Source organism: Tupaia chinensis, unplaced genomic scaffold, assembly GCF_000334495.1.
Source record: "Tupaia chinensis unplaced genomic scaffold, TupChi_1.0 Scaffold000678_1, whole genome shotgun sequence".
Classification (NCBI taxonomy): Eukaryota; Metazoa; Chordata; class Mammalia; order Scandentia; family Tupaiidae; genus Tupaia; species Tupaia belangeri.
The window spans coordinates 1,138,131-1,149,919 of NW_006160202.1; the positions used below are offsets into that span (position 1 = coordinate 1,138,131).

At 36.8% G+C, this 11,789-nt stretch overlaps 1 protein-coding gene across 1 annotated transcript in view; it reads left to right on the top strand.

The window, feature by feature from the left end:
* Window positions 1–1,958: 1,958 nt before the first annotated feature.
* LOC102479928 (putative olfactory receptor 2I1) overlaps window positions 1,959–11,789 on the top strand; it is a 15,863-nt gene continuing 6,032 nt past the window's right edge. The window contains exon 1 of the mRNA XM_006160323.2: window positions 1,959–1,964. Within this exon, the coding sequence (XP_006160385.2) occupies window positions 1,959–1,964 (6 nt within the window). The remainder of the gene's footprint in view (window positions 1,965–11,789) is intronic.

Consider the following 11,789-nt stretch of genomic DNA (forward strand, 5'->3'; position numbering starts at 1 on the left):
AGGGGAATGAATGTAAATTGGTCCAGCCACCATGGAGAACAATTTGGAGATTCCTCAAAGATCTACAAATAGAATTACCATATGATCGATACAGCAATCCCACTCCTTGGTATCTACCCAAAGGACAGGAGAATTCTTAACCAGGAAAGTGCTTACACATCCATGTTTATTGTGGCACTATTCACAATTGCTAAGACATGGAACCAACCCAAATGCCCATGAACAGATGAACGGATTGAAAAACTGTGTCACATATACTCTATGGAATACTACTCAGCCATTAAGAAAAAAAGTAAGAAAAAAAGCAAGACCGTGGCTGTTGACAGAAAGTGGATGAATATGAAAGATTTACTGCCGAGTGAAGCAAGCCAGGCTATGAAGGAGAGATATTGTAGCTCCAAAACTAAATGACTATAGAGAATATAGAAACATAGAATATAGTTATAAATACCAGATACAATGGGAGAAGAGGGTGGGTGAAGGCGAAGAGTCTGAGGAAGGACATTAAGGAGAAAAACAGAGAGACAAGGCATTATGGCACAAAGAAATGGGTTACTATCTGTTGAAGATAATGTGTATAGTATTCTCAACTGGATTGGTGAGAAATGGATATATGTTGGAATATTCACTTTGCAAGCTAAGTGGCATATGTGATTGAATGTATTAAAGAAATTGAAATTTTAAAAAATGAATGCAAAATCAAATCAGTAACACATATAACCCTTTCAAGGTAGTATGAAGTGTGCAGAAGAGCTTCTACAACCACCCATTGACCTAGACAAAGATGAAAGACACTTTGAAGATAAGCATCAGCCTCTGGCTGATCATCATAGCATAGCAGTTATGTGGGTTTAACTATGTGTGGGAGCATGATTTGATGATCTGATAAGGAATGTCCTTTAGAAAATCACTGTTGGAGCTGGCTGGTGACATGGTGGTCAAGGTGCTGGACTACCACATGGAGAACCGTGGTTCAAGTCCTGGACCTGGTGGCTTACTTTCTCTCTTTACCTCCCTTTGTTCAAATTTTTAAAATAATAAAAAATAAATAACTATTTTTAAAATACAATGATAATTTTAGAAATTATATTTTAAGAAAGAAAAATCATTCTACATCTTTGTTACTTAGTTTAATTGTGAAATACAGAGTAAATTATTGTAACTTTCTTAATCTGATTATAAGGATGTGTAAATATTAGTAATATTCTTGGAAAAGTGGTGAGCACACAGTAAATGATACCCACATTGGGGGTTTTTTTCAGTAATTTTTTTTATTATAAAAACAAATAAAATTAAAAAAAAAAAAAAAAACCTTAGGAGATCCTGCTTCTGGACTTCACATATTGCCAGAGACAAACTTCCCCAAACAATATTACCTCCAGGATTTTCCCTTCCTTACCCTGGGGGACTTTTCTCTGGACACTTCCACGTAAAGTACTAATTATGGGAATGGAGCACATTCCCCAGAGCTCTGTCCTAACTTCTAAATAACAAGGAGAGTTGATTCCACTGTTCCCTCTCATGAGAGGATTCATCAACATCCCTCCTCCTCTCAAACTGCTATGCCCTTTATATTCAGGAAGGATATTTTTGTTACCACAACCAGCCAATGTTGATTTGTTAACACCACGAGGCTCAAGTCCTGGCCTTGTCTGTGCCCCATTACAGGACTATACAGAAAAAGACATCACCACCTCTGCTCAGATCTAAATGCTTTGCAGACTTAGTCCCTGCGTGTCCAGACATTCTACTCGCTCCTCTGCTGACAAGCCAGATGGCATCACCCCGTCTTCCTGAAGCATCTGGATCTGATCTCAGGCACTCATTCAGAAATCAACACAGCCATACAATTAGGTCCTTTGTTTTCTGCCATTTCAAATCCACACAGCCAGAGTAAAAGCAAAAGGCCAAATTATCATCTGAAAACAAGGTGTAAATAGAAGTGCCAGAGATTAGACATGAAGGTAAGTTTGTTATTACATTGCACTAGGGAAGAATGATCTTGCAGCTGAGAGGCATATTCTGGAATCCCCAGTGAGGTTTGGGAATACATTTTACAGTAGACTTGCCCTCTAGGTATGTAAGGGGAATGGCAGGTGTGTACATATGTGTACACATGGGTTCGAGCTATGTACTTAGGAATGTGTGCACACATGTACTAGGGTGTTATCTGTACAATTTTATTAGTATATGCCTGTTTTCACAGTGTGGCACATTTGAAAGTGAAGGTTTAAGCCTTGCCTGGCTAGACTGGTGTGTGGTTGTATAATTACAGCACAGCACTGAAAGAATTTGGCTTTGTGTAACTCACCTTTGCTAGCCACCACTGAACTGTAAGCCTGAATGTCACTCACTGGTACTTTAATCATGTTCAATATGGCCATAACACTGTAAAATTACCTAGAAATAAAGAACAGACTGTCTATTATCCTTCACAAGCTCTAGCATACTGGAGCCTGCTCTATAAGAAAAATAAATAAATAAATAAATAAGGAAGGTTCTCCAAGTTAGACAAATTCAAATGAAAGCCCTATTATGGATGTACAAACCACACAACCTTGGACAAGTTATTTAACTTCAGTTACCCTCCTATTCTACTCTATAAAATAAAACTATTGCCTAAGTGTTCGATTATCTCAGATTAAATATATAAAGGAATAGGGATTTTCATTCCACCTATATCATTGTCTAGTGAAGAAAACCGTTAAAAATCTGTATCCTGAGTGTTGAAACAGTGATGCCAATAATTAACATTTACTAGATACCTACTATGTGCCTGTAACTTTTCTAAATACTGCATATTTATCTGATTAATCCATTCCTAATTTCATGAGGACACTGGAGCACAACGAGGTACAGTAACATGCCCAACATAGTTCAACTGGGAAATAGCAGAGTCAAGACAGGCAGTCTGGATTCAAAACTCTTATTCTTTTTTTTTTAAAGAATTATTAAATTTTATTTATGATTATTAATATTGGGTCTGTATGTTTTTTGCTACAGGGCACACACACTTACAAAAGAGAGAGAGAAAGTGAGAAAGCAATCTGCCAGGTCCAGGACTCAAACCACAGTCAGCCATGTGGGAATTCAACACCTGACCCACCACATCACCTGCTGGCCATAAAACTCTTGCTCCGAATCACAACATTAGTACTTGTTCTGGGGGAATGACAGTGGTGTGTTGTCTCCCACATGGCCAAATATGTATTTAGTTATGATCCTGGTGTCTCCTTCTCTCTGTCTCTCTCTCTCGTGTATTTACCATATAGCAAATTTTTTAAAAACCAACAACAAACAAATGAAAAGAAATATTTTATTTTTTAAATAAATATTTTATTTCATTTAACTTTACATATTTATTTTATTTTATTTGACCAGAGAGGTACAGAGTATGGGGGGAGAGATAAAGAAAATGAGAAAAAATGCTGCCTGGTCCGGATTCGAATGGCAGTACACCTTGTGGGAGTCTAGCGCCCTTGACCAGCTCATCACCTGTCGGCCCCAATAAATAATTACTTTATTAAAAAATATTTCTTTGATACCACAGATGGCGTGGTGGTTGAGGGCTCTGGACTCACATAGTCAACTGCAGTTCAAGTCTTGGACCTGGAAGCTTGCTTTCTCACTTTCCTTCTCTCTTTCTCTCTCTCACTCTGTCCCTCTCTTCTCAAATTAAAAAAAAAAAAACACTTTTCTGCCTAAGAAGTATAAAATGGAATAATTATATAAAGATGATGTTTTCTTGAGCAAAGAAGGTTTTCTGTTTCCTAAAAATGACTAGATGATTGATTTTTTTTACTTGAAAGCAATGAATAACTTGTTTAAGGACAGTGACCTGTACAACTATACCTATCAAGAGACATTCAATACAAAGATTTCTAAGTAACATTAATCCATCACATCAATCATTATGATTTCTCTATGACAAGGTTATTTAATCAAAAGACACTTGAGAATGATGTTCCCTTTGTTTACTCAATTTCCTTTTCATTTGTTTAAGAAATTTTGATACTAAAGCCAGAGCGAATAGGACAGGAACCTTAGAGATCACCTAGGTCAGACTCAGATTTACACATTTGAAGCAAAAGGAAAATACTTCGAAAGCAAAACTTTTAGCAAAGGAAAATGGCCATATCCAACTGGCCAACAGCAACTGTGCTAAGCACAAGCAAGGTCTCTTGACCTCAGGTCTAAGGAAAGCATTCTTCCCTCAACCCAAACGATTCTTCATTTGAAAACTAACGTGCGTGTGCTGACAAGTGTTAATCCTTGTCAACACGCTAGATCTTACCAAGGAACAGGCATGGGTACTGGAAGCAGCTTCTATTCATCATGGGTACTGGAAGTAGCTTCTATTCATAACACACTAGAAGTAAGTAGTCAGTAGTTTAATCACTTTTATTAAAAACACAGGCACAGTAACATTTTAAAGCGTTTGTTTGACCAAACAGCAATTTATGAATAAGGCAGCTCCAAACCAGCAGTGGTCCAGGGGCTCCACAGAGGGACTGCAAGGAGGAAGCAAATGCAGAAGTAAAGCAAATAATTAATAGGCTACAGTCAAACAACTACCTTGTTCGGTCTATTCCATTAGAAAGGCCTAAATTTAATTATAAATTGATTGACCATTTCTGATGGAATGAACTTAAATTCTGTTTGCATTTACCCCAACAAAGCTCAAATGAAGTTTCGCTTATGTTTGCAAATGAAGCAAGGTTAAAGTCACTGAGGAGGTCTAATTGGCTTTGTGTACTCAGGCTGAGTTTCCATTGTCATTTACTTTAGCAGTTGAAATAATAAGAGCAGAGTTACTCACCTGAAACAAGGAAGGAATCTACCAAGTGGTGGTAGACCTAGCTTACTGGCCCTCCTTGGTAGTATTGCACATACATTCAAGCACTACAGCTTTCAAAGACCTGGGGTTGGGAGGGAACAGGGTGAGAGAGGCTCAAATACCTTAATGGCTGTCATGTGGGAGGGAGATGAGCTCTTTGTCTGGCCCAGGGAGTACAATCAGGAGCAGGAGGCAGGAAAGGGGCACTAACTTGGACTTCACAGGCCTGTGTACAAGTCCTATGAAATCATTGACTATCTGTGAGCTTAGGAAGACCTACATCCTTTCTCTTTAAAAAAAAAAAAAAAAACTTTTTAATTTTATTTTCTTTCATAAAATCAATTAGGTTATTTAGATTACAAAGTGAATATTCCAACATTTGAACATTTCTCCCTAGTCCAGTTGATAAAACTATAAAATTATCTTCAATGGTTAATACCACATTTCTTTGTCCCATTAATGCTTTGTGTCTCTATTTTTCTTCTAAAAGTCCTTCCTCAGACTCTACTCTTTCACACACACTGTATCAGGTATTCACATCCATTTACTGTGTTTCTATATACTTTAGTCAATCAGTTTCAGTCACAGAGTGCAGACACTCAGTATATATTAAGTGGGGATATACAATGTCTCTCCTTCATAGCCTGGCTTGCTTCACTTAGCAGGAAATCTTCCATATTCATCCACTTTCTGTCAAAAGCCAGGTTTTTGTTGGTTTTTATGACTGAGCAGTATCCCATAGAGTATACGTGCAACAAGTTTCCAATCCATTCATCTGTTCATAATCATTTGGGTTGGTTCCATGCCTTAGCAATTGTGACTAGTGCAGCAATAAACATGGATGTGCAATCACTTTTCCAATGAAGAATTCTTCTGTCCTTTGGGTAGATACCGAGGAGTGGGATTGCTGGGTCATATGGTAATACTATTTGTAGATTTTTGAGGAATCTCCAAATTGTTCTCCACGGTGGATGGACCAACTTACATTCCCACCAGAACTGTAAAAGAGTTCCCCTAAAACCACAACCCCGCCAACACTTGTCATTTTTGTTTTTTTTTAATCTTAGACATTCTGACTGGGGTTAGGTGGTACCTCATTGTTGTTTTGATCTGCATTTCCTTTACAATGAGGGATGTTGAGCATTTTTTCATATGCCTTTTGGCTATTCATATGTCATCTTTAGAGATTTTTTTTTTCAACTCCTTTTCCCATCTTTTAATAGGGTTGATCATCTTTTTTCCAAACAGCTTCTTTAGTTCCTTGTGTATTCTGGTTATCAGTCCCTAATCTGATGCATAATTTACAAAAATATTTTCTCATCCTGTGGGCTGTCGATTCACACTACTGTGTCTTTTGCCATGCAGAAACTTCTTAGTCTGATGTAATCCCACTTGTCTATTTTGAGGATTATCAACTGTCCATTGGGGATCTTATTTAAGAAGTCTTTCCCAACACCAATGTCTCCCAGAGTTACTCCAGTGTTTTCCAGGAGCAGTTTTATAGTTTGCGGTCTGAGATTTATATCCTTGATTCACCTTGACTTCATTTTTGTCACAGGTGAGAGGTAGGGGTTCAGATTCATATTCCTATAAGTGGAAATCCAGTTTTTCCAGCACCATTTACTGAAGAGGTTTTCCTTTTCCCACTGGATTGACTGGTACCCCTTGTCAAAAATCAGTTGACTGTATGTTTGGGAATTTATTTCTGGGGATTCTATTCTGTTCCATTGGTCCACATGTCTGTTTCTGTGTCATTATGATGCTGTTTTGATGACCACAGCTTTGTAGTATATTTTTGGGTAAGGAAATGAGATGCCGCCCATTCCACTCTTCTTGTGTAAAATTGTTTTGGCAATATGGAGTCTTTTATGATTCCAGACGAATTTTATGATTGTCTTTTCTAGATCTGTGAAGAATGTGTCTGGTACTTTGATTGGCATTGCATTAAGTTTGTAGATTAATTTGGGTAGAATTGCCATTTTGATTATATTCATTCTTCTGATCCAGGACTGTGGGACGTCCTTCCTCTTTTTTGTGTCATTTTCAATTTCTTTTTTTAGCTTCTCGTAGTTTTCCTTGTGGAGGTCTTTAACTTCTTTGGTTAGATTTATTCCTAAATATCTTATATTTTTGGTGGCTATGGTAAATGGAAGAAGTTCTTTCAGTTCTATGTCAATCTGCCTGTTATTTGTATATAGAAATGCTATTGATTTTTGTATGTTGATCTTATATCCTGCAACTTTACTGTAATCATGTATTACTTCCAGTAATTTTCCTATGGAGATCATTGGATCTTCTATGTATACAATCATGTTATCTGTGAATAGAGAGAGTTTCACCTCTTCTTTTCCTGTTCGAATGCCTTTTTTTTTCCTCTTTTCTGATTGCATTCACGAAGACTTCCAGTACTATATTAAAAAGGAGTGGAGAAAGTGGGCATCCTTGTCTTGTTCCTGTATTTAGTGGGAAAGCTTTCAGCTTTTCTCCATTCAGGATGATGTTTGCTATGAGTTTTTCATAGATGGCTTTTATTGTGTTGAGAAATGGCCTTTCTGTGCTGATTTTGCTGAGAATCTAGACCATGAAAGGATGTTGTATCTTTTTTTTTTAAGTTTTCATTATAAGATTCTTTTATTCACCAAGTTCTTCTAGTGCACTGAAATATGGTTCAATTTACAGAGCACTGATTTACAAACAGCTTTATCAGCATTAACCTATTATTTGAAATATACAACTGCAAGTCATGGGAGCAGGTTGAATGATAATTAATTAAGAACAGGAAAAATAAAATTTTAATAAATAAGTCTAACAAATAAAGTGTATTTCAGATTAATATTATGGTCAGGTGAATAGTGGTGGAGAGGGACAGATTGAAAAAATGACGAGTTTTGGGAAGTAGGGGTACACAGAGAGGAAGGAATACAAAGAAATGGGATAACAAGGAGTGAGACAATAGGATGGGTGGGCTGTCAGCAATGATGAAGGACATCCAGAGACCAAAATCACAAAGCCATTACTCTTCAGAACAAGGAGTGGCAACTTAGATATGCCCCAGAACTCAGATATTGTCAGGCAAGGCCTAGTGAAGGGCTACAAGTTTGGGAAAATAATTAAGAGTCAGGAATCCACCAGGAAAAGAGGACCAGACATGTATCAGGTGGCACCTAGCTGATCTTGGTTGCTACCCAGAATCTGTCCTATCTCACACATAAAGTGAAGATGAAAGGTGACAATTAGTAAGAAACATCAATAATTGTGTTTTTGTGTGTTTCTTAAAATTACCAAAAAGACTGAGAAAATGACCCCCCCCAAAATGAGAATAATATACAAGAAATACTGGGTACCATCAAGCACCCAAACATCTGGATAATCTGTATTGCAGAAAGTGAAGAAACTAATGAGAACATTGATAATCTATTCCATGAAATCCTGGAGGAAACTTTCTAAATCTAGAGAGGCATTCAAATCTTGCGAAATCGAGACAGGCATTCAAATATCCAGACCCAAGAAATACAAAGGACCCCAAATAGAATCAACCCAAGAAGATCTTCTCCAAGGCACATCATAGTCAGATTAGCTAAACCATTCTTGATTGAAATCATTTTTCACTTAACACTCTGAATATATGTTTGCATTCTTTCCTTCCTTGCATTGTTTCCACTGAGAAGTCCGATGTTAGCCTGATAGGATATCCTTTCTAAGTAACTTGAAGTTTCTCTCTTGCCAATTTTAGTATCTTGTCTCTGTCTGTAGTTTAGCCAATCTGACTATGATGTGCCTTGGAGAAGATCTTCTTGGACTGATTTTATTTGGGATGTTGTATCTTATCAAATGCTTTTTCTGCATCAATTGATATGACCATATGGTTTTTATCTTTATTCCTGTTAATATGATGTATTACACTTATGGTTTTATGTATGTTGAACCAACCTTGCATTCCTGGAATAAAGCCTACTTGATCATGTTGTATGATCTTTTTTATTAGTTGTTAGATACAATTTGCTAGTATCTTGTTGAGAATCTTTTGCATCTATATTCATCAGAGATATTGGTGTATAGTTTTCCTTCCTTGTCCTGTCCTTATCTGTTTTAAGGATAAGGGTGATAGAGGCTTCATAGAATGAATTAGGGAGAGATTCACCCTTTGGATCTTTAGAAATAACTTGAGCAGAATGGGGGTTAACTCTTCTTTGAAAGTTTTGTAGAATTCAGAGGTGAATCCATCAGGACCAGGACTTTTCTTTGTTGGGAGATTATTTTTTACTCATTCAATCTCCTGGCTTGTTATGGGCCTATTCAGACTTTCTGTATCCTCCTGGCTCAATCTTGGTAGATTTTACATGTCCAGGAATTTGTCCATCTCATCCAGATTGTCTTGTTTCTTGGTATATAATTGTTCACAGTATCCTCTAATGATGTTTTATATTTCTACTCTACCTGTTGTTATATTGCCTACTTCATTGCAGATTTGATTCACCTGGTTCCTTTCTCTATTATTCTTAATAAGTCTTCATAGTGGTGTTTTTCTTTATCTTCTCAAAGAACCAGCTTTTATTTTCATTTATTTTCTGTATAGTTCATTTTCTGTTTCATTTATTCCTGCACATATTTCTATCATTTCCTTTCTCCTGGAGTTTTTTTGAATTTTTTTTTCTGTTGCTTTTCCAATTCTCCGAGGCATGATGTTAGGTGATCCATTTGCCTTCTTTCTGTTTTCCTCTTATGAGCACTATTTGCTATAAACTTCCCTCTTATGACTGCTTTAGCAGTGTCCCATAGACTATGGAAACTCATGTCCTCATTGTCATTGGTTTCCATGAATCTTTTCATTTCAGTCTTTATATCTTCGGTAATAGTGTAGTCATTCAGGAGTAGGTTATTTCATTTCCATATATTTGAGTATTTCTGAGGATTTCTCTTGAAATTAAATTCAAGCTTAACTCCATCAGGGTCGGAGAGGATGCCGGATACAGTTTCTATGCCTTTGAATCTGTCAAGGTTTGATTTGTGCCCTATGATGTGGTCAATCTTCGAAAAGGTTCCATGTGGGGGTGAAAAAAAGTGTATCTCGTGGTTTTGAATGGAAAGCTCTATAGATGTCTGTTAAGTCATTTCATTTATGGTATCATTTAGATCCTTTATCTCTTTACTTATTTTCTGTCTAGATGATCTGTCCAGAGAGGATAGTGGAGTGGTGAGGTCTCCAACAATTAGTGTGTTGCAGTCTATCTCCCCTTCCAGCAGTCTTTCCTTCACATATTTGGGTGCTCCTGTGTTAAGCACATAGCTATTTATAAGCATTATATCTTCTTGATCTATTGACCCTTTAATTACAACATAGTGCCCTTTTTTCTCTCTTCGAACAGTTTTTGTTTTAAAGCCTATTTTGTCAAAAATTAGCATCATGACTCCAGCTCTATTTTGGTTCCCGTTTGCATGGAAAATCTTTTTCCAACCCTTCACTTTCAGTCTATGTATGTCTTTATCCAGGAACTGATTTTCTTGTAGGCAACAGATAGAGGGTTTCTGGGTTTTTTTATCCATTCAGCCTGTCTGTGTCTCCTGATTGGAGAATTTAATCCATTCACATTCAATATTATCGATGTTACCAGACCTGTCAGACGTTTAAATTGGCCATTGTCTTGGTTACCTTTTATTCCTTTTTTCCTTTGTTTCTGGCTGTTCAATTGTGATGAACTTCCCTCTTATGACTGCTTTAGCAGTGTCCCAATTATGAAAACTCGTGCCTTCATTGTCACTGGCTTCCATGAATCTTTTGATTTCAGTCTTTATTTCTTCGGTAGTAATGCAGTCATTCAGGAGTAGGTTATTTAGTTTCCATGTATTTGGGTATTTTTGAGGATTTCTCTTCAAATTCAAATCAAGTTTAATTCCTTCATGGTTGGAGAAGATGCTGAATACAGTTTCTATGTCTCTGAATTTGTAGAAGCTTGCTTTGTGCCCTATGATGTGGTCAATCCTTCAAAAGGTTCCATGTCGGGGTGAGAAAAAGGTTTATCTCATGGTTTTTGGATGGAAAGTTGTATAAATGTCTGTTAAGTCCATTTGATTTATGGTATCATTTAGATCCTTGATTTCTTTACCTTTTTTTTTTTGCCTAGATGATCTGTCCAGAGGGGATAGTGCGATGTTGAGATCTCCAACAATTACTGTGTTGCAGTCTATCTCCCCTTTTAGATCTAACAGCCTTTCTTTCACATATTTGGGTGATCCTGTGTTAGGTGCTTAGATATTTATAAGCATTATATCTTCTTGATCTATAGAGCTTTTTACTACGATATAGTGCCCTTTTTTGTTTCTTCGAACAGTTTTTGTTTTAAAGCCTATTTTGTCAGAAATTAGTATCACAACTCCAGCTCTTTTTTTATTCCAATTTGCATGGAAAACCTTTTTCCACCCATTCACTTTCAGTCTATGTATGTCTTTATCCATGAAGTGGGTTTCCTGTAGGCAACAGATAGAGGGTTTCTGTGTTTTTATTCATTCAGTGAGTCTGTGTCTCTTGATTGGAGAATTTAATTCATTCACCTTCAATGTTATTATCGATGTTACAAGATCTGTCCCGACCTTTAAGTTGGCCATTGTCTTAGCTGCCTTTTATTCCTTTGTTTTTGTCTGTTAATTCTTTAGTTTTCCTGGAACAGTACTTTCTTCAGAGTTTCTTAAGAGCTGGTCTGGTGCTTGTGAATTCTTTCAGGTTTTGTTTGAGAAGATTTTTATCTTTTTTTCCCATATAAAGGATAGTCTTTCAGGATATAATAATCTTGGTTGAAATTGTTTCTCTCTTAACACTTTCAATACATCTTCCCATTCTTTCCTTGCTTGCATTGTTTCCATTGAGAGGTCCAATTTAGCCTGATGGGATGACCTTTGTAAGTCACTTCTCTTTTCTCTCTTGCCTGTTTCAGTATCATGTCTTTATCTGTGGTCT